The 24,086-nt window shown below is 41.8% G+C and overlaps 1 protein-coding gene across 3 annotated transcripts in view; it reads left to right on the top strand.

Annotated features, from left to right (window-relative positions):
- Positions 1-24,086, top strand: part of ATP8B4 (ATPase phospholipid transporting 8B4 (putative)) — a 229,095-nt gene that overhangs the window by 162,952 nt on the left and 42,057 nt on the right. For 2 of the 3 annotated variants that reach the window (XM_083183964.1, XM_083183963.1), the window contains 4 exons: positions 1,817-1,846; positions 8,636-8,844; positions 9,326-9,369; positions 17,489-17,654. In XM_083183964.1, the coding sequence (XP_083040090.1) occupies positions 1,817-1,846; positions 8,636-8,844; positions 9,326-9,369; positions 17,489-17,654 (449 nt within the window). The remainder of the gene's footprint in view (positions 1-1,816; positions 1,847-8,635; positions 8,845-9,325; positions 9,370-17,488; positions 17,655-24,086) is intronic. The other variant, XM_083183965.1, reaches the window with a different exon arrangement.

Here is a 24,086-nt window from a genome sequence, read left to right as displayed (position 1 = left end):
ATTTTTTTTACTATGCCAAGTCAAATACTTTCATGTCACACAATACGTTGTCAAGCTAAAATTATATTGAGAAAAAAAAAATTCACTTCATTTAAGTGTATTGCGCAGCATCTCAAATGCCACTTTCCATGTCTTCATATGTTATTGTGTTTCATTGATCAATTTTGTTATACAACTTTTGGAGCGGGTGAGTAAATATGTTATTGTTTGTATAGGTCCTCGTATACTTCCAAGTCAAACACTTTCTTGCCTTCAATTCTTTTTTTATCTTCCTTGATCTGCTTTGTTTTAACCAGCTTTTATAGGTGTTTGGCTGTATTCATACTAGTCCTATCTCCAAAACACTTTGGCAGTCATTTGGAAAATAAAAAATGATCCCCTTTTCTCCTTAAAAATCTGTTCTCTGCCAGAATTCTATATTACCTATATTATTTGATATTTATTAAAATATATCCAGAGCTACCAAACCATTTTAAAACTCTCTCATGTGGCTGATTTGATTCAAACTGATTCTAACTGTTTTTTTCCTGATTAGCGTTTCTGTTGTAGCTAGTGCTTAAATATGCTTTGTTTGGACATTTTCCCTCTGTGTATTCAGGCACTTCACTTCTCAGCTCTATAAAATGCTGTGTGTCACTTTCGGGAGTCTCTTCTCCGTCTTTGGAGACACATGTCCTTGTTTCCATTTTGCTCTAAAATCTTATAATCAGGGTGGATGGTGAATGTGTAGAATTAAAGGAGACAGACAGGAAACATTAAGAAATATTGAACATCCACAGTCATAAGAAAAAAATATAGAACAGCGGTTCTTTTCTGAACTTATCTGTTGGGGCATATGGAGTAATATATCTTCATATTCTTAAGGTGTCCATACACTGGGGAGATGTACCTCAGCAATTGGTTGCATGCGTTTTGCTTGCAATGTGGGCAGGACCATCCCGGGATACAGGATCGCATATGATACATTATATGCGCTCTTTTGCATACAATGTATCTCATGTGATCCTAGCAGGGGCTACAGGCCACGATAAATATTTATGGCAACCGGTGAGATCTGGAATTTTGATGCAAGGTGAACGGAAGCGCACCTCGCATCGCAATCACACCGAAACCATCTGTGATGTGCCAGTTTTCTAGAGATCCGTTACAGCAATGCGTCGCAATTGCGTGAAAACAGGCCATATCACACCAGTGTATGGGGGCCTTTACAGTTGTAAATATGCAAGATGTTCTATCCAAGGGTATACCTTTCAGATAAATCTACTACAGATCGAAGTGATTTCAGCTGGCATTTTAGGACTGCAAATCATTCAACTGCAAACTGCTCAACTTCTTAGGGCTGTCATACCACATGTAGTTCCCACTAGTGATAGTTGTACTATATATCTATGGATAGAAAAGTTGACACACCGGGGTTGTTTGCTTTGTTAACCCTTTCAGGTTCCTTTTCTGCATAGTTATAGAAATAGAAGTTCTAGCTTATGTATTTTACAAGTGGGTCACAGCCAAGAATGATTGTTGATGCAAGTACTTCAGGGACCAAAGGTTATTCTCATTACTCCGGTACAGAGCAAGGTCTTAATGCACCCTGTACCATTCTGTGCTTGCTGGTACTGGTAGTTGGTAGGATATGCTGAGAGTAATGGCAACTGGTGTCTCATGAAAAATACATTATTTACATGGGTCGGCAAGCAATCTTTGTTTCTACAAATAAAATTCTATCTCAGTGCGGATTTTTTTCTACTTTACTATTAATGCTCCTTTCCTTTCCTCCCTGTTGTCTCTTGGTAATTAATTGTTATATTTTGTTGTTTAGATGTGAAACGGTCTGGAAGGAAAAGTGTAAGTGAGTTTCTGTTAACTCTCCCTCCCATTTTCCCATTTCAGACCTTCAGTGATCAAGACTTGGGGCCTGTAGATCACAATATACACATTTCCAATATTTTCTGTAGAACAAAATGTTTGTTTTTAGTAGTACAGTTTAGAAATTAAAGAAATATATATTATTTCTCATGACTTTTAAGTTTATGTTCCAAACATCCATTCTTCACCTTTACCAATTTTATTGCAATGGGTAATTTTAGAGAGAAACAAAGTGCACAGATCCACAGTCTTGTAGCCAATGACTAAAAATTTAACAATAAATGAATTGGATCAGTTAAAACTGCTGGATTGTCTTATTCCTCAAATTATCTTAACCTCTTTATTGTTTCTTGTTTGGTAACATGCTCTTCTCAGCAGGGGTCTGCATACGTCCAAGTATAGAGGATTTGTGAGTGTAGACACTGGTGTGGCCTGAAAAGGGGACATGGCCTCATCAAAATGGGTGTGGCTTCACAATAATCACGCTATTGTGAGACACACCTCCCACTTTCATCACGATGAGGACATGGCCAGCGTGCTGTGAGCCGCTGGCATGCTCCCAGTCCCTCTGTCTCATGTGAATAAAGCAGAGAAGCGACAGTGGGACTCCCAACTACCCTTCCCCCACCCCACTGCGGGACTCTGCAGCCTTGGCTGGGACAGGCAAAAAAGAGACTGTGATATTTGAACAGTTAGGATGTATTGTTTTTGCCTACAAATTAGTTTTAAGAGTGGACATAGCTCTATTTGTGCCAATTAAGCATGGCTTTCTGGCTGTTTTATAGTCCCTTCATTGTCATTGGTACAAACACACCTATCACTTGCATACTACTAATGAGCATGAAAGGCTTAGTATTCACAAACACCCATCCACTTACAATATGCCATGTCACATAGGTAATATTCCACTCTATTCTGTTGTATGTATTAGAATTCAGAAGTCACACAGGTCCTATGATTCTTCAGTGTATACCGTTGATATTAGGTAATGACCTGTATTACTAAATGTATTTTGTGAAGTACTTACTACATAACCATTATTTATCTAATCTGCAATTCAAAAGTTGTAAGGTACAGATAGGGTGCTTTGCGCTCACCTTTTTGTCAGTTGTGTTTAGGCACTGCTTTGTCTTAATGGTATCCCAAACCCTTTTTGTTCATATATAAAGTTTGGAGAATGGACATAAGCGCTGCCTGTATTCAAATGAAAATTTATTTTGTGTGTGTGTGGTGGTACAATGATGAAACTGAGGGTAAATATCATTTTAATTTCACTTTACTAATTTGGACAAAAAACTAATAAAATAAAATAAAAAGTTAAAGAAAGCATGGAAAAATTGGTAATGGCGGTGTTGGAAAGTTGGGAAAAGTGAGCTGTTATAATGGTCTGTTCTGGGAGGTTTTATGGTTCCTCTTCATTGGTGTTTTAGTCACACCTATATGGGGTTCCCTTTGGTAGGGAAATTTTTGTCACAGTATCACTGTGGGGACATTCCCTTTTGGGGTTCAGGTGGTCTGTACTAGACTCCTTTACACTCCCATAGGTCTCTTTTCTGTGGCCTATGGTCTCCCTCTTGTGATAAAAAGGTGAATGGCATGAAAGTTAATAGTTAGTTTTTATAGTCAAGTGTTGACACGTAGGAGGGGAGCCTTAGGGCGATTCACTATGAACCCCTTTACAATCCCATAGACTCTAGGTGAACCTATGTCCTCTCCTGGCTGTGCCTATGTCTCCCTGTTTAGTTACTGATCCTGCCTGCGGCATCCCGCTGGGGTAGTGGTGGGCAGTCTGTTTGGCATTCACGGTTTGTAGCCTCTGGCTGGGGTCAGTCCGTCCGGTCCTGCGTTTGCCTCCGTAGGTCTTTAATGCAGACCTTGTTCGGTGGGCGGCTGTCTGTTTTCCAGCGTCTGACACTGGCCAGGTTCTGGTTAGCCGGTCGGTGCAGTTGTCCCTGTTTGCTGTACTTCCAGCTGTGACTTGCGGGCTGCTGTTCCTAGCTCTCGCGAGTGTTGAGGGAACGGGTGGTGACCGCAGCTCCTTCTCCCCAGCGTGTTCTTATCTGTGCACTGCATCCGAAAAAGGCAGTTACACATGAAACGCGTTGGTTATATACACCAAATTAAGGCACCAACTCCTAAACTATATCCCATTCATCAGTGCACAGAAAAGAAGAGCAACAGCTAGCCCTTGAGCGTAGTTATGTGGATTTAGAATTTTAAAAGTCTTACAGGGGTATATTCATTGTGTGCCCATATTCCTGACAGTCGGAAATATCAGCAAATTTCGATCTATTCAATTTCCGACTGTCGGGATATGTTCCAACGGTCGGAAAACAGGTGGATCGCCGAAAAAAACCTCACCGATCCATGTGTATTTTCTCGAAAATGGCCACAGTTTTAACAATTGAGCAGCCATTTTCGACAATTCAGATTCCACTTTTAACAAAATGCTATGCAAAGCCATCCACAAAGCCTCTCATCTGCTGGTAGTACAAACAGATGAGCGGCTTTCCCGGCGATGATGCAGGAGCGCGCATCACCGCTCATCAGTGGCCCATATACACTGGGCGGCTTTGAGCTGAAACTTGGTGTTTTGAGCAGATTTCAGCTCAAAATCGCCCAGTGTGTATGGGCCTTTAGTCTTTCAAACGTAAGTCTACTTGTGTATAGTTAACAATGGGTTAATTCATTAGGGAAAATCATTTCTTTTTCTAGCAAAATAATGGTCCAAAAAATCTGCAGTACCTCTATTTGCAGCTATAATGCTATAAGTGGGTACACAATTCACAACTATGCCTATTCTGGTGAAATGGTTTATTATCCCATTAAATAAGTGAAGCTATCCCGTTCCTTTTGGCATTTTGGATGTGTGACACAGACCACAGATGTCAGCCTCATACAAGTAGTAACTTCTGGCTTCTGCAGGCAATTTTAGTAATTTATATTGGTAATTTTGAGTTACTGTTACACAAGAGCTCTGTGACTGATTCTTGCACTTAAATGAGTCATATTTTTTTTTAATTGTCTCATTGGGGCTTGTTTTTTTTCCTTTCAGAAAGACTGCAAAAAAAATTAAACCGCTACTTTTGCAATGATTTACTGCATATCTTGTCCCTTTTCCTTGATCGCATATGTGATTAGTGAGATGTGGGTTAAGAAGGAAATATAAATAATTTTAGATATAAATATATTTGTGTTTTTCTATTTCCGATGTCTGTCAGACATTTGCACTGTACAGTAGTTTTGATTATTTGCCGTTTTTATTTTCAAATCTTACTCACCTGCACTGTATCAATATGGGCAACATTTATTGACAGCATAATTTTAAGACCATTCAATAACTAGTATTTTGGGAAGGTCTTTATTCACAGTATGTTGAACCCATAGGTATTGAGAAATATAGTTTAAAAAATGCCAAAAGATTTAAAAAAGAAGTTACCTTTAAATCTCTCTTTCTTATACTTTGCACAAAGGAGCCATATTGCACCAGTTTATCTTACGACTAACCACTATGGTTCCTTGGTAGAAATGGCATGTTAAATGTTATCCAATTATGGTTTCTGAAACAATTAAGAAGATTGTGCTCCCTAAATTGTCTAGGCTAAAATATAGTGCATCTTCAAAACCATGTCTAATTTATGAATGTTCATTTATATTTGTATTACTTGCTGTCAAGTCTCTACAGTATGGTAATGCCACACATTTATCATAAGAAAAATCAGTAATTGCTAAATCATCTTCCATGGGCTGATTACAGTAGGTAACAGGGAGAATGGTTTCCATACACGTTACAGCAGTTGACTGTATAATTAGATATTTATTTTATATCATATTTATTACATTTTTGTAACCATATGATATAGAAGACATTAAAATATTTATCAGTATAAAACTAAATCTCCATACACTGTTAGATGCTTAGAAACATTTATAACAAACATAAGGATTTTGTATATGCTTTTACAGCTTGCTTAGGTATCTGGACGTCCCTATCATATCTGACGCATACCTAAATTTATTTATTTGTATTAATAAAATGTATTGATATAGAGCAATAATATTCCATTGCACAACTAGGAATAAAACAGTAATAAAACAAGACTAATTTTTTGCAGATGGACAAAACTATGTGCACAGCAGGTGGGACAGATTTAACATGTGCAGAGAGAGTTTGATTTGGGTTGGGTGTGTTCAAACGGAAATGTAAATTGCAGTGTAAAAATAAAGCAGCCAGTATTTACCCTGCACAGAAACAAAATATCGCACCAAAATACAACTCTCTGCACATGTTACATTTGCCCCACCTGCAGTGCAGCATGGTTTTGTCCATCTGCAAAAATTGCAGCCTGGCTGTTATAGATTGGAAATGCAGTAAATGAAATCAGTCTTTATTGGTTGCTGTGTATAGCAGCTGTATGTGTATTTTTTCATTTATGTCCAAACCACCAGGAGCGTGATTGCCTTGGAAACTCTGCCATGTTATGTGGGTTTTCCAATGCTCTAGGAAACATCCAGTGTTTAAACACCACTTGGTACCACGTTATGACCACCTCTACATTAATTTCATATACTCCGTGCTTTACAATTAACCAGAATTTTGAGGGAAGTAATAAATCATCCTTATTACAGGTCTAATTTTTTTGGTGTTGGAATGTTTAGATTGCAGTAGTTGAAGTGCCTCTAAAACTATGCCTTTACATTTCAGAAGTACAAAATGTTTGCTTCCTAAAAGTAAAAATTTATGGGGGGAGATTTACCAAACCTTGGAGAGCGACAAAGTACCAAATAAAGGAGCTTCTAATTGTCATTTTACAGGCTATGTTTGATAAATGACAGCCGTGAACTTATTGATTGGTCCTTTTATAGATAGGAATAGTCTGTGCTCCTTCACATACAAGAATAGATAACACTTATAGCACATTTTTTAGTACTGTGGAAAGAAATCCTGTTTTTAATGTGAATACAAAAGCAGACACTGTGATAAGCCTGTAACGCCTACAGAAGTAATCATTATGGCACGCAAATCCATGTCCTAAAACATCTTGTCCACCACTAGTAACATGCCTGCAACTGCAGATTTCATCTTCATATGCTGTCTTGCCCCATTTGGTCTCCATCTACACCATGTCCTGTCTCCGTGGCAACATACTTTATAATAGCATTTAGGATCATTTAAAATAGCAAATCAATTGCTTACCTTTTCTGTACAGTTTTATGGCTAAATAACTGAAAGAAGAACTTCACATTAAACTTAAAATTTAGTTGTAGGACAAGTTCACACTTTCAAAAAACAAAGTTTTAAATCTTTTGGAGTGCATTGTTTCCCATGTCAGGTTCCCTGATTCCTCCACACATTTGGGCACTGCTCTACTCTATGCACCAGACATTGGTGGTGTTATTACTCTACCAAACAATCTTAGTAATGGCAGCTTACAGTAGTTGGGGATGGGCCTCCACAATACAGATACCTGTTTGGTATACACTAGTGTGAAGTAGGAGAGAATTCCTATTCAGGCAACACAGCTCAGTTGGACTCAATTCAAACCTAAATTTAAAGTTTATTGTTTAGTTCTTCTTTAAAGATTAATGTTATTTGCATAGTTGACAAAAGTTCTAGATTGGTGTTGATGTTATATAAAGCATAGAATCGAATGATTTAAGAGGATGATTGAGAGGTGAACAGTAACAGCACAACCTCTGCATATTTGTACACCACAGCTGTGCTAAGAAATGCAAAAACTGCAGAGGCATCTTGTGTAAATAAGCACCCACTGCTAGATTTTGAAATGCGCTGGTGCATCAAAAGATGCAGCATCAAATCCTCTGTGTCTGCCACTGGAAAGTTGAGTAACTCTCTAGACATCTAAGTAACTCTCTGGTTACTTGGGATGTCCAGTGAAATCAGGCTGCTGGAGGCAGTGCTATCCAGACTTCATTTTGTGGAACACTGCCGGCTGCCGCCCCTCAAACACCAGCAACATGCCAGTCATGCTGCGGTTTTTGTGGCGCTGCAAACGATATCATAGCCCCAGATCTGATCATGCACAGTCTGACCTATGTGCACGCTTAAAAGATCAGAGATGTATGTAAACACACATAGCAATAGCTAAGATATTAATTGTAAATTAAATTTAAATACCTACATATTAATGAAAAAGTTCGATTTTAAATAGATAGATATTGAGATGTACTGTATGTATAACCAGCTCAGATTTTTACCACACAAACATCCGCTATATTGGCAAGTAAATTTATTATGTCACTTTACATTATTTAAAAAAATAAAATAAATACTAGTAATTTGAAATATAGTCACATGATTGATTAAAATTCATCATATATCATTTCACTCTTTTATGTTTTGCTTGAAAATTAAATTAAGTTTTGATATTTCTTAGTAATTCATATCTTGTATAGATGTTAGTGTTTTGTGCCTCGAAAACTGTCTTAGCAGGATGTTTTGAAATATATTAATGGCATTGCAATGGATTTTGGATATTCATTTTATAGTAACTTATAATGCCTGAAATTGTATTATCTATCAGGAAAAACAATTTGTTCCATATTTAGTTTTTTTTTCTCCAGAAATTAACATAATTCATATTTTTCTAAATTCCTCTGAATGATAAAGGCATGCTTATTTATATGCATCAACCCTTCATTCTAAATTCAAGTTATGGTTACTTGTAAATGACACTCTTTCTTGTTGTTTTTTTTGAAGATTGTCTTAATTGTGACATATCATTCTGTTTTCGTGTTTTGTCTTTAAAAGTGTTGAGGTGATTCGATTGGGACACAGTTACTTTATCAACTGGGACCGAAAAATGTTCTACTCTAAAAGAGGCACCCCTGCCGAGGCACGCACTACGACCCTCAATGAGGAATTAGGGCAAATAGAATACATATTTTCTGACAAAACAGGAACACTCACTCAAAACATTATGACCTTCAACAAATGTTCAGTTAATGGAAGACTTTACGGTAGGTAGAATAAATGTATATATTTTTTAAACCAAATTTTTTGTGTGTATTTTTGTCCATGAATAAAGTGAATACTGAGTACTGTTACAATGAGTGAATTGATGAGTAAAAGCGCGGTACATACAGTCAGTAGTTAAGAAAAACCAGGTCATAAGTAGCTTTATTTTTGCATAAATTAGGGTGTCTACACATTGAGTTTATTTGGGATTTTTATATATGCCCATTCATTTTATTTTCCGAGTGGTCTTATTGGTTTTTCTGCTGACTTACTATCAAAGAATCATCACTTTAGTGAATACAGTATATGGGTAGCCTTCATCTTGCATATTTCTTTGTATTTTCTGAAAGTTGTATCACTATTGTAATAAGCTGCATTTTGTGACACTTTTATTTCAATGTTTCCTGTGCACTCCTTATGCTGAATAGTAGGGAGGTACAGTATGTAGATTTATGGTCTCTTACTATTGTTTTATTTTTTTAGGTGAAGTACGGGATGAACTGGGTCGTAAAGTAGAAATTAATGAGGTAGTGTGTATATTGACATTAATATCAATGTTTGTATTGTGCAGCACTTGTAGTTTTTCACTTTTGTATGTTTCCCATACTTGTAATACTGAAGGCTCATTTGCACATATAATTAGCATTAAACCATATCAGTCAGACATTTTATTTTATTGAGGAACATTACAAAAAGAAAATTCAGTTTTTCTGCAGTGTGTTATTAAGGGAGTCAGCACATCAGACAGCTTTATTTTTTATACTCTAGTGTGTGTTTTGGACTACTACACCTTCATAAATGGCAAAAGTTTATTTTACATGCATTCTGTATAGACCGCTTGGGTAATTAAATCTGTTCCAATACATGATTTTATTAAGGTCTGGGTGCTGGGTGTGTGATGTCCCACCTCCCCATAAGTGCAATGTACACCCATTATAAATACTCCACTAATAATACTTTACAAACGTTAGTTTAGTACTCTTCACCTATCCCTGTCCTGTACCACAACCAACTTTATTGTTACCATTATGCATCCAGTGGCATAACTATGGTCCACAGACCCCGCAGTGTCTTGGTGGAGCCAGCGCTGGCGGGGTCTGTGGTGAGTGCCGAGAATAAACATACTCTGCCGTAGTGTTGAGGGCTCTGACCCTTGTTGAGGGTCAGATTCTGGGTGGAGCTGGGGGTGGAATCAAAATCAGTATAGATGCAGACATTTTGAATACACTATAGTGGAGAGCGGAGACACAGAAGGAGGTACTGCAGCCACAGGAGGGCATGCTGCATGACTGGATGGGGGCACCTCCTCCGTTGCGGTCCTTTTACAGAGCCAGTGCACATGGATCAGGGAGATTTACCTGCGTAGGCTGCTGAGTGGCGGGACTCGGAGCTCACGGTCAGACAGGGGGGAAGGAGGAGCATGAGCTGCGCTTGCCAGTACCTGTGGCAGACAGAGCTCATAGGAGGCAGCACTTACTACACATGGAAGCAGCAATGGCATTGATAAGGCATCGGGGTCCCAGCTCCAAGGAGTACACAGATGAAAAGCAGTCAGCAAGATGAGGAAAAGGGGGTGCCCCTCCTGTTGTGCTTGAAATAGAGTGCTGCATAAAGGTCTGTTGAGTCTGTAGCACCAATCAATATTTATAGAGTGATACCCTATTGCCTAACCCTAATGACCCCCCCCCGCTGCTTAACCCTCCCCCTAGACTAGAGCATTACCCTAATGTACCCCCCATGCCCCCTAAGTGGCATAATGTATGAGGGGCATTACGGTTTGTGGCAGAATGTGTACAGTATGTGGCATTATGGTGTGTGGCATGATGTGTCAGCGTTATTACGGTGTGTGGCATAATTTTGTTAGTTGCATTATGGTGTGTGGCTTAATGTGTGTGTGTGTGGGGGGCGTATAGTGTAAAGGGCATTACAGTGTGCCGGGTAATGTGTAAGGGGCATTGCGGTGTGGGTGTCTAGTGTGAGTGGCATTACGGTACTCAGCATAATGTGTAATCGGCATTACTGTGTGTGGCGTATAGTGTAAGGGGCATTACGGTGTGCGGCATGATGTGTCAGTGTTGTAAGTTGCATTATGGTGTGTTCCCTACGTTCTGTGGTGGGTTTTACTGGGGCAGGACAAATCTGCCCTGGTAGTTTTGCCCTGCCCCAGCAAAACCCACCACTCAAGGGGTTAATGTGTGTGTGGCGTATAGTGTAAGGGGCATTACAGTGTGCGGGGTAATGTGTAAGGGGCATTACCGGGGGGGGGGGGAGTCCAAAAACTATTTTGGATGGGGGGAGCAAATTTATAGTTACGCCACTGGATGCATCAATAATCACATATTGAATAAGATTATATGTACGATTTGAAGCCCCTGGCAAGGAGCGTGTTACCCTTGCTCTAAAGATCTGAAATGATCAACCCTGTAGCCTAGCGCTCACACTTACATGTAAAGCATGTTATCAATACACATCTGCCGCCACACTTGTATAGTGCATCTAGTATACAATAAAGTAGTTATTGCACTATATTACTGTACTGTATTTCATTGTAGACCTCACACAGATGCTGGGGGGGGGGGGGGGGGGTTGCTAAGCATGTTCTGGATTCAGCTCACTTTTTAAACGGCTTTGTTAGCATCTTTTCTGCAAATATTAGGTGTCATTACCACTTTCCGATCAGGCAGTTTACGTCTTGTTACAGTGTGGTGCACTGCAAGGTCAATAGCGGTTTAGCGTCCAATTTAGCTGAGCAGCAAAGCATAGAGATGAAAGTTTGAGGATAGAAGCCTAGCTATGGAGAAGGTGGAGCAGAGTCCCTGAACATTAGTCCACGCACATAGAATGCACTTTGAATGCACGAACCCCAGGCACAGTGCATAGCATGCTGTAGCCATGCACTGTGGAAGTCGAGTTGCACACACGCCATTTTAGGATAGTATGGCCGCCATTTTGGTTCGCAGAGTTGCGCTAATAAAGTTTCCATACCCGATTCTGTGTGACAAAGTGGACCAGAAGAGTAGCCATACTATCACACATAAATTCATAAATACATACTGACACTAAGTAAAATGTAGTTAAAGGTTTAGACGCCACACATAGCTTAGTTAGCCCTGCATACATCTGTCTGTATCATGTTTAGTACCGTTCCGTTCCGTTTCTTATGCGTAGTATTCTGGTCATTGCGAATATTTCGCAATAGACACGGCCCGATAGTTATGGACATAATTCCATATTCCCAAGACAGTTTCGGTTGAAAGTATATAACAAAGGAATCTAGATGTAACCGGTTTCTACAGCTGTTTACAATCCCTGCCGACGATACTAACGAACAAAGGACTCCTAAAGTTCACTCCCCTGCACCTAGTCAAACCAGGTGTATCATCTTACCCCCCAATCACAGCGGACCTGACATACGATCTCTGACCAATAGGAATGGCCTTTGACCTCCCCTTTCTGACCCTATAAGATAGGAGACCCAGGGCTGCCTCGGCCACTTCGGCACATCTTTCTTTCCCTGACCTTCAACCGGGCTATAGTTCAATCCTGAACGATAGCGAGCTCTGACCGGACTGCGCTTCGCATATTTGATGAGACGGTAACGGTTGCATTCACGGTACTTATACTTATTGTATTGTTGGCTGATTGTATCCTGTATCTGTTTTTCTTCCCTTAGTAGAGTCTAATTATTGTATTCATTGTTAGTCTATTGCATTACCTGTTATACCTGTATCTTCTATTCCTGTAACCCCCTTTTGTCCATTAGGGACTTAAATACAACCTTTTACGGAGTTCTTACCTCCTTATTTCTATACAGTGGTTTGTGTCTGTTATTCGCACTTAGCGATAAAGGTATATTACGGACACAGTCCTTAAAGGTATATTCGCAGATTAGAGACAAAGTACTGCGAAGGGATCTCTTATTAAGGTATTGGTTCTTGGGTGTATAATACACAATAAAAGGTACGCTACGCTGCGCTACGCTTTGTTCGCACGTAGTTAGGTTTAAAGGGTACGCAGGTTGCGGACATAATACGTAACCTGCGCTTTTCACTTATTGTTTCTTTGGTTATAATTCATCGGCATTAACAATTGAGGGCTCGTCCGTCCGTTTCACATTCCAGAACTCAGTACCAGGCGTGCGAACCGACCTATACCAGCAAAAGGGTGGAAGTATTATTATCCATTGCTGGATAGGCCGGGTCCGCGGCGGTGTGGGGTACGGGAAGTGCTAGCGTTGAACTCGAAGCACAATAAGTGAAAGCCAAGTGTTTTAAAGCATATCATATCTAAGTGTTTAGTAAACTGTACTTCTGCCTGCCACAAGTAGTTTAACGGGGTATAGTGTCTTGGGTTGCTTGTTTATTACAGTATATGTGCCACGTGCGATAAAGTTCGCACACGTGGAGACAAAGGCCTGTGTTTTATTATAGTACATAGAGGATCCCTTCTGTGCAAAACTATAACTTTTATTGTTAGTTACTGCAGGGTCAGGGACTCCGCCACGTGGCGATAAGTTCTGGGCCTTTTACAGTAACGTAAAGCGTCTATTGTGTATTACGCAAGGTGCGCGCGCACGTGCCCATATCGGAAATTTTCGCATCTTTGTACGTGATTTACGGATTAAGTGCGGGATTTATTTCGCATCTTGATACATAACTTTCGGACGGAGTTAAGGGATTTATTCCACATTTAGGCGCAATTACTGCGTATAGCGAAACCCGAGTGCAACCTTGCAAATACACTATAGAACACGTGGGTGGCCGATTTCATCGGCGGCCTGTGAACAACGCATGTACACACGTGGCTGTTCATTGGCACTGCACATGCAGCACACATAGGAACTCAAAAGGTGAACAGTGTTAAACCACTAACCTCATTTAAAACAGTATAGTAATATACTGTGGATAAGGCGGTGATTAATAAAAGAAAATAAGTTTTTTTTTTCTTTTTGTTCATTTTTCAAAAACAAGCAACTCAAGCATTATTTTAATAGATTCCTATAGCTTTTTATAAGGGATTTATACCTGCATAAGTATCTAGTGAAAAGCTACCAGCCTGGGAAGATTTTCTGTACAGAAATATTACAACAATAAGCATAAGACCAAGGTGTAACTAGCGCCCAGTGTGAAAAATAACTGAGGCGAACGGGTGTGTGACGGCACGACTCAAGCGCAGTGTAGTCCAGTGTAGGACAGTCCAGTTAGGACAGGGTTCACGTGACGACGTGCCTATAGGAACTGCCCCTTCAGTGGAACTGATCCGCTAGGAGGGTACAAGAAGATACATCGGAACCCAGTGATCCGATTAGCTACTTTAGAAAATCCAGTTTTTGGGGGTACAGGAAAACAAGTTTGTTGTACCCTGGAAAAATTAGGCCGCACCTTGCAAGTTGACTAGAAGTTCGCTGCTAGTTGAAAGACTTGGTGATTGAGTATCATACCTCGTATCCTTCGCACCCGCTTGATTGTGGGACTGTTCTAGGAAGCTGTAGAAGTGAGTGTTTGGGGAGCTCTCAGACAAGTAATAACCCACCGATATCTATTAAGCTGTGAACGTTTATTCCTGTAATTATGGGTAATAACGGGTCACGCTGTGATAACGTGCATGTTAGGGAGGAAGCAAGCCGACCAAAAGGATCGGCGGCTTTTATTATGTGCTGTAAGCACGGTGAACAAGCAGTTGTTTACCAAAATAAATGGAGAAAAATGACACAAGGCAGCAAATTAGAATTTCCCAGTGTTGGTGGCTTTGATCCAGAAATCTTATCAGCAGTAAAAGATGAAATATGTCTACTCTCCAGTCGTAAGGAGAGAATGAAGCACATAGATATTCTTAAATTGTGGCAGAAGGAAGGACAGGAACAATGGGGAATCAGAGGTCTGGCAATACCAGATACAATCAGCCACAATAAAAATGCAACCGCTGCCGCAATAGAATCAGCTCCCCCACCCCCATATGTGCCGAAGGGGTTAATGACTCATAAGAAAGACATGAGTAATAATGTATCCGTTGCTAACTTGTACCCTGTCTTATCCCCTTATATGTTTATTTCATGGATCCCAATTTCTCTGTTAGGATTATGAATTTCTGTATTGTCGTGTAAAATGTTTTGTACTGTAACAGTTTTATATTTACTGTTAAAGGGTGGACTGTGGAAGTCGAGTTGCACACACGCCATTTTAGGATAGTATGGCTGCCATTTTGGTTCGCAGAGTTGCGCTAATAAAGTTTCCATACCCGATTCTGTGTGACAAAGTGGACCAGAAGAGTAGCCATACTATCACACATAAATTCGGCACATCTTTCTTTCCCTGACCTTCAACCGGGCTATAGTTCAATCCTGAACGATAGCGAGCTCTGACCGGACTGCGCTTCGCATATTTGATGAGACGGTAACGGTTGCATTCACGGTACTTATACTTATTGTATTGTTGGCTGATTGTATCCTGTATCTGTTTTTCTTCCCTTAGTAGAGTCTAATTATTGTATTCATTGTTAGTCTATTGCATTACCTGTTATACCTGTATCTTCTATTCCTGTAACCCCCTTTTGTCCATTAGGGACTTAAATACAACCTTTTACGGAGTTCTTACCTCCTTATTTCTATACAGTGGTTTGTGTCTGTTATTCGCACTTAGCGATAAAGGTATATTACGGACACAGTCCTTAAAGGTATATTCGCAGATTAGAGACAAAGTACTGCGAAGGGATCTCTTATTAAGGTATTGGTTCTTGGGTGTATAATACACAATAAAAGGTACGCTACGCTGCGCTACGCTTTGTTCGCACGTAGTTAGGTTTAAAGGGTACGCAGGTTGCGGACATAATACGTAACCTGCGCTTTTCACTTATTGTTTCTTTGGTTATAATTCATCGGCATTAACAGCACGCTAGGACACTGTAGCTACTGTACCACAAGCCTGTCCACTCTTTTATATGGAGGAACCCAGAATTATTTTGTAATTATGCTTGAGTTTATCAAATTTAAAAATGTAACCCTTATTGTATAAAAAAAAAACTATTTAATGTAATTTGCACTGGGCTGCTTGTCAGGCATACAGTGCCATATTAATCCTTGACCAGTGGCGTAACTATAAATACTGCCCCCCCGCACCTGTCAGTCAATGTCTGCAGTGTCTGCCTCTCACCTGGTCCTACTGCTGCAGCTGCTCCCAGGATCACCGTCCACAGCAGCCCTGTCCCCAAACATTCCCCTGCATGTCTGACATCTGGGGGAGACATTTCCCTGGGGGGGAAGGGGGGGGGGGGCATGTGCAGGGCGAACAATTCCAGCATCTAGGGGGGGGGAGAGGGCAGCGCACAGAGTGCACATTTCCGGCGTCTCGGTGGGGGGTGAAAGGGCAGCACAGGGCACGCATTTCCGTTGTCTGGGGGGGGAGGGATGGAGGAATGAGAGGGCTGCCCAGGGCATACATGTACAGCGTTTTCCCCTGTGCTGCTGCGCTCCTGTAGCGCTGGCGCCCCCTTCACAGTGGTGAAGCAGTGCAATTACATGCTTTGAATCCTCTTTCACCACATTGCGCCTTAACGGGACATTTCTCATGGCATGGCAAGGACAGTAGGCTGGCAATCCAACAGCAACGATAAGCGTAGCTACAGGCATGGTCATGCTGAAACAGAAGAGTTACTCCCCATACTCTTACCACAAAGTTGGAAGCTCACAAATCTTCAGAAAGGCATTCTGTGATTTTGCATTAGGATTTCCTTCACTGGAAACAAAGAGCTTGGGGCCTGGGCCAAACCATAATAAACAACCCCAGACCATTTTCCTCTTCCACATAACTACACAGTTGGCAATGCACATTCGCACAGGAAGTGTTCTCCTGGCATCTGCTAAACCCAGATTCCTCCATCATACTTCTAGATGGTAAGGTTGATTCGTCATTTCAGAGAATGTGTTTCCACTACTCCAGCGTCCAATCACGGAATAGTATTCACAACTCCAGCTGTTGAGTTGCTATTCATCACTCCATCTCAGGCATATGTGCTTCTGCTTGGCTATGGAAACACAACACATGAAGCTCTCAACAAACTTCTCCTGTACCATTGTTGGTTCCAGAGGCAGTTTAGCCTCCTAGGACAGATTGCACTGACGGTCCAGTTCCATGAGCTCTGCAGTGGAGCTGTTGCAGCTCTAAGATGCTTCCACTTACCAATAACAGCACTCCTAGTGTACCGAGACAGTTGGACAGCACTAGCAGGACTGGAAAGATGATATCTTAGAATAGGGCCACAGTGAAAGTCACCCTTAGGGGATTATTTACTAAAATGGGAGTTCTACTGAAGATGGTATGTTGCCCATAGCAACCAACCAGAATCTGCTTCTTATTTTCTTGAAGATAAAATGTTATTGGCTGCCCATAGCAACATCCCATGTTTAATAGAACTCCCATCTTACTAACTAAACCCCTTAGTGCACACTGGAGCAAATGGGCTATGTTTTATGGCGGTTCCATATCTTGTTCCTGTGTGAAATCCCATCATTCATGGTCTGATTTCCTTCACGATTTTTCGCTCTTGGTTTCATATACAGTATGTGTACGTCTTTTATTTTAGCATAATAATCAGATTATTGCATTTTTCGAGAGCAAATATTTTAATGTTTTGTTCATGTGTGTTTTCCAGAAAACCGTGCCTGTGGACTTTTCATTCAATCCTCTTGCTGATAGAAAGTTTCAGTTTTATGATCACAGCTTAATAGAGGCTATAAAGCTGGAAGAGCCTCATGTTCAGGAGTTTTTCCGGTTGCTTTCTTTGTGTCACACAGTCATGTCTGAGGAGAAGAATGCAGGTTTGTGTTCCTACAACCATGTACATTACTTTACAGTCAGCAATGTAACCACAGCCAGGGGTAAGGACAGACTAGATGGGCCAAGAGATTCTTATATGCAGTCAAATTCTAATTTTTGGACCACGTGCAAGTTTCCTTTCATCAGCCGTATAAAGTAATATTTTATTTCAAAACACATTCAAAGCTATTGGATTATTGTCCCACATGCATACTTAGTAAAATCACTGTTTAATTATCCTAAAATTTACTATTAACATGTTATTGTCAATTTAGATTGTTTTATAGAAATTGTGAAATGACATACCTTGTTTTCTTAAACTTTGAAAGTATAAAATATTAAAATGTAGTCATTTTTTTCAGTTCTATATCAAGTTGACACTTTTCACTTTGTTTCACTTTGTTATTGACATTTGCTATTGACAGCTATGGTCATTAATCCACTTTGTGGATCAGAAATTATTTTAATTCAGATAGTAGCAATGCAAGATAAAATCATTCATTACGTATCATTAGAGAATTTCTAAAACAGAGTCTTCAAGGCACCCCAACAGGTTTTATGTATATCCATGCTTGGCCATAGGCTAATTAGTGCCTAAGTCAATTTGATTTAACCAAATGATTTAGCCATAGATATTCTTTAAATGAGTACCTGTGGAAGGAAACCATACTCTTGGGGGTCCTCCGGCATAGATCGCGTCCTTCTTGGTTCCATGTAGGCATCCAGGGACTTGGCAAAATAAAAACACGAGACACGCGACACCCAGAACGGACTGACAGGAGGGGACGCAGGATGTGTTCACATCTTGCGACTCCTCCCCCGGTTCTCCCAGTATGCGAACCAGGCTTGCTTATAGTTCCACAGCAGAACTCAATGGTTTATTCTAACCTTTACACAAAGATCAGCCAAGTACCCACAACCCAGGGGTACCAGGGACAGCACCAGGCTTCAACCTGGGCAGGAAGTTCTGGAGGTTGGGAGGACCTTCATTGGGGGGTCCCTGCTTGCCCAGGATCCCTGCCCAGGCTGATCGGTCAGTGGGTAATCCTTTGTCCGTGGGACCTTATATAATAAGTGTCCTCCGGTGTGGCATTACCCGGCTGACTGGTTGCGCCTGGTGCTGGTTCACAAAATACGGGGGACCCCTACTCGTTTTCTCCCCTGTATTTTGGGAACCAGGACCGGCCCTTTGGCCTGGTGCTGGTTTTAAAAAATACAGGGAACCCCTATTTAATTTGTTCCCTTATTTTTTTAAAACCAGCATCGGCTCTTTGAGTGCAGGCTGCCCATACGAATTTGTGTTAAAAATATGAATTCGTATTGGCAAAAATACAAATTTATATGACATCGGAAGATACGAATCAGTCAAATATGATTGTTTTGTAAATTCCCCTCCGGAATATAAATTTGTAAATTAAATACGCCGATGATGCCAATTATATTCATTCATAGTAAGAATACGAATTTTCATATTCTTAGTAAATTTCCCCCAATTAATGCTATGGCTTTACTACTTCCGGGGTTAGACCCAACTAATGCTATGGCTTTACTTCCGGGGTCAGAAAGACCTAACACTATGGCTTAACTTCCTGGGTCAGACCCAGCTAGTGCTATGGCTTTATTTCTGGGGTCAGGCCCAGCTGGTCCTTTGCACATGTACAGCCATTTTGACAGAGTATGTGCAAATGGTAATTACTGAAGAGGAATCCTGCAGATCTCTCTCTATAATGTTATTATCCATATCGTGCACTTGGGTAACATGTATACTATATAATAAAAGGCTAATGCTGCTCCTCACCTCTATGGGGGAATTCATGTGTGTTGATGGTTACTAGGTGGTGGCCAATGGAGTAGGTGAACTGTTGCTCAATTCGGCCTCGCACAGCCACCGGTGCTGACATTACTGGTACTTTGTTCTGTTATTTTGACAGGGTCCTTTTAGTGGTAACTAGTACTGTATAGAGATTTACAATGTTAAATGCACCCCCGACTATAAACGTGAACCCGAAGCGTGGCGAGCCCGCGAGGGGCGGCGGTACGCGTCCTCTGTCCTTTTAGTGGTAACTAGTACTGTATAGAGATTCATGTAAACCTTCCATCCCCCTTTGCACATCCGGCCACCCACCCATTAGACCTCCTCATACTGCACACACCTATATAGTCCTCTCACTGAGATACAGTAACATAGCAGACACTCTCCCTACAGTATATCTCAGTGATAAGATGTATGCAAACATGCTGACAAAGTCCTTCCTCAGGTCCAGTGTTATCGCACATTCACCCCTCTCCCCTATTACACACGTCCCCACTAATCTTCCATCTAACCAGTCATTTCCACTCTCCTCCCGTTCTCCGACTGCACACACCGCCATAGCATTGCATCTCTGAGGAGGCCCATATGTACTCTCTGAGTGTTTTTATTTTTTTTTCAATGCCAGGGGTGGGGGAGGGGAAGGTGATGGTATTATCCCTCCCATTGGCATGACTCCCCAGTGTCTGGGGGAGAGGTGGAATGATTGCCCCAATGGGTGGGGGTGCTGGTATTATTCTTCCTATTGGTTGGGGGACACACCCCAATGGGTGTGTCCTGTCTGCCATGGCGTGGGTCTTATGGAAGCTGCTACCATAGATGATAAAGTCCAGTGGGAGTCAATGAGGGGTCGGAATGACTGAGGTGCAGTTGGTGTTTGCTTGCTAAGGTCGGCTGTGATGACACGATAATCCTGTTAGCTATGGGATAGGTCAGAAGTATTGTGGCAGGCTGGAGGTGGTGTAATAGTTGTAACTTATCTTCGATGTGACTGTGGGGAGTTACCTGTTCCCTCAGTGTGGGATTTAGATGTTCCTAGAGGAGCCACCTGATACCCACACGAAGAGAACAGGTAAACCCCCAAAGTCACACCTAATGTAAGTAATTACACTGTGTCCAGTCTGCCATAATACTTCTGGTCTCTCCCAGAAGCTAACAGCATCAAATCATCATTTTTAGGATCACCCTGTCGACCCTTTGTTCCTGTCAATCTTGAATCTGTTTTTTATATGTCAACCTGTGGAATCGACCTATCCACTGTCCAGCAACTTACTGTAGAACTTTTGAACCACATAACATATGCACACCTTCATTATGCTCTGATTCACTCTGACTGTACAAGGCAAGCATGACCTTTTGGAAGTTCTGTGCACTGATATGACTGCAGAATGCTTCTGATTTAAAAAAAAAAACTCCTATTACTGTTGCTACAGCTGGTTCTCCAAAAAGCTTCAACCAATCCACTGAGAATGAACCCATTTTGGGACAATCTCTGCCCCATTCAGATCCTTGATCAGGATTGCTCCATAAAGATTTAGACAGTTGTGTAGTATGCTGTTACTGGCCCACTGGTACTAACCACTCTTGTTTTAAGATCCTGGGCAATTATCATACTGCGGGTTTGCAGCAGAACTGCAATGGAAATTGGGGAGATATTAATGAAGACTGATGCACAAGTTATGATTTCACACTATATATACATTATGTATCCCTTTCAATATTTCAATCCCTTAGAAGGCTTGACCTTGATGGGCATGGCCATGTCATATTGGGGGAGTGACCCTTAACCACCTTCGCTCCCTTCTGTATACCCTTGCCTTGCTGCCGATGGCATGCTGTAGTAGTAGTACGTTTATTTATAAGGCGCCGCAAAGTGTCCGCAGCGCCATACATAGCAAACAAAAAACAAATTACAAGGTAACGTACAGGGTGTGTTGAAAAATACAGTATGAATAGGGGTATAGCTGGTAGAACTAAAATCAGCATCAGTTCAGAAGTAGGTGTCAAAATTGTCGAGGAGACTGAAGATGAAGTAGAGGAAGGGAAGAACAGGACAGGAGCACAGGTGAGGTAAAGAGGTAGGGTGAGTACGTGAGGAAGGAGGACCCTACTCATAAGAGTTAACATACTAAAAATAGGTGGGTGGACGAACGAAAAACAATAGGATAAGTAGGAACGGAGGGGAACGGAGGCAGGATAGGAGGATCAAAAGAGGTTAGGAGGAGGGATAGGCTAGTCGAAAAAAGTGGGTTTTGAGGGAGCGCTTGAAGGAGGTAAGGGAATCAGAAAGCCTGATGGGTGGCGGGAGGTTGTTCCAGTGCAGGGGGGCAGCGCGAGAGAAGTCTTGGACACGGGAGTGGGAGGAGGTGATTAGGTGAGAGGTCAGTCGGCGGTCAGCGATGGAGCGAAGAGGACGGGAGGGAGTGTGGATAGAGATCAGTGAAGAGAGGTAAGGAGCGGTGGAGGAGGAGAGAGCCTTGTAGGTGGTGGTGAGGAGTTTAAAGAGAACTCGGAAAGGAATGGGGAGCCAGTGAAGAGATAGACAGAGGGGGGAGGCGGAGGTAGAGCGGCGGGAGAGGAAGATGAGCCTAGCAGCAGCGTTAAGAATGGATTGGAGAGGTGCGAGGCAGGTGAGAGGTAGCCCAGAGAGAAGGATGTTGCAGTAGTCAAGGCGGGAGATGACAAGAGAATGAATGAGAATTTTGGTTGCGTCAGTGGAGAGGAATGGTCTGATGCGTGAGATGTTGCGTAGGTGAAAGCGGCAAGACTGTGAGAGAGCACGAATGTGGGGGGTGAAAGAGAGGGAGGAGTCAATGATGACACCGAGGCAGCGCGTTTGGTCGGTGGAGGTGATCTCGGGTTTCACCAATGCTGATGGAGATAGTGGGAGAAGAGGGGATGTTCGGGGGATGGAAGATTAGAAGTTCAGTTTTAGCCATGTTTAGTTTCAGGAAGCGTTGGGTCATCCAGGCTGAGATGGCCGTGAGGCATTCGGAGACCTTGGACAGGAGTGATGGGGATAGGTCGGGGGAGGAGAGATAGATTAGGGTATCATCAGCATAAAGGTGGTAATGAAAACCATAGGAGCTGATGAGGGTGCCCAGAGAGGTGGTGTAGAGGGAGAAGAGGAGAGGGCCAAGGACTGACCCTTGGGGAACACCGACTGGCTGCGGGGTAATAGGAGAGGAGGAGCACGGAGTGGAGACGGAGGAGGAGGAGCACGGAGTGGAGACGGAGAAGGAGCGATTGGAGAGGTATGAGGTGAACCAGGAGAAGACCGTGCCAGTCATGCCAAAGGAGCGGAGGGTGTTGAGCAGGAGAGGGTGGTCAACAGTGTCAAAGGCAGCCGACAGATCAAGCTGAATGAGGATAGAGAAGAGGCCTTTGGATTTAGCCGATAGTAGATCGTTAGTGACTTTTGTCAGGGCAGTTTCAGTGGAATGTAAAGGGCGGAACCCGGATTGGAGGGGGTCTAGAATGGAGTTAGCAGTAAGGTGGCTTAGGAGACGATTATAGGTCAGACGTTCTAGGAGCTTGGAGGCAAAAGGGAGGAGGGAGATGGGCCTGTAGTTGGATGGAGAGTTGGGGTCCAGATTTGTTTTTTTGAGCATTGGGGAGACAAGAGCGTGTTTGAAGGAGGAAGGGAAGATCCCAGAGGATAGGGAAAGATTAAAGAGGTGAGCCAGGTGAGAGCAGACTGACGGACTGAGACGACGGATAATATTGGAGGTGATAGGATCGAGCGGGCAGGTGGAGGGAGAAGCGGATTGAAGGATAGAGTGGACTTCAGCAGCAGTGGTGGGCCAAAATGAGGACAGGGGTTGGAAGCAGGGGAGTGGAGATGTAGATGGGGAGGAGGGAGAGGGTGAGGTCATGGCAGCAGTGCTGTACATGATCATTCTCTCTACAGTGCAGAGGATGCCCCATGTTTGTACTTTGGGTCATGTATGTCCGCTCGGCAGATCCCTCAAATCAGGGCTTTGTTGCCTAGACTGCTTAGTGCTTTAGCTATATATTGATGCAACATGTTGCATTATGAAGGCCAGTAAATTATATATGGGAGTAAGAAAAATACAGTAAAATATGTTTTGGAGAAATGCTGAAAAAAAAAATATATATATATAAAGGGGTTTTCCTTCCTGTATTACTCTGTTCATTATATAGGAACAGAAGCTCCAATATCCTTAAATGTGTTTTTGAAAAGGAACACTTCTGAAAGCTGCAGGGGGTTAATGCCAGTTGCTGGAGTCTTTAGTATGCATTGCAATTTACAAAGGTTCTGCTCCCAGTATTTATAATTTTGCTACCTCGTGGGTTTTAGGTCAGACACGTGTTTGCAGTCCTGACATTTTCAGAATTGCTGTGACTCAGTCTGATACCAGGAGAATTGCTCATGGTGTGCATGTTTATGAATGGGCCCCACAAATGTTCCCCTGACCTTTTTCACAGGCATTTATTTGACCAAAAAAGGATGTTTTCCAAAGTTTATAGATATTTCAAAACTTAAATGTTTTATTTCGAATGCTAATCCTTACAGTGGTTTGTTTGTTATATATAAGAAATACAGGCTTCTAGATTTTGTTATGTAATCTGCAGCATCATAAATGTTTCAGCAGTAATTCAT

This window comes from Crinia signifera, chromosome 4 (genome assembly GCF_055691185.1).
Source record: "Crinia signifera chromosome 4, ASM5569118v1, whole genome shotgun sequence".
Classification (NCBI taxonomy): Eukaryota; Metazoa; Chordata; class Amphibia; order Anura; family Myobatrachidae; genus Crinia; species Crinia signifera.
The sequence above is the reverse complement of the archived record's forward strand: the minus strand, read 5'-3'. Positions and strand labels throughout refer to the sequence as shown.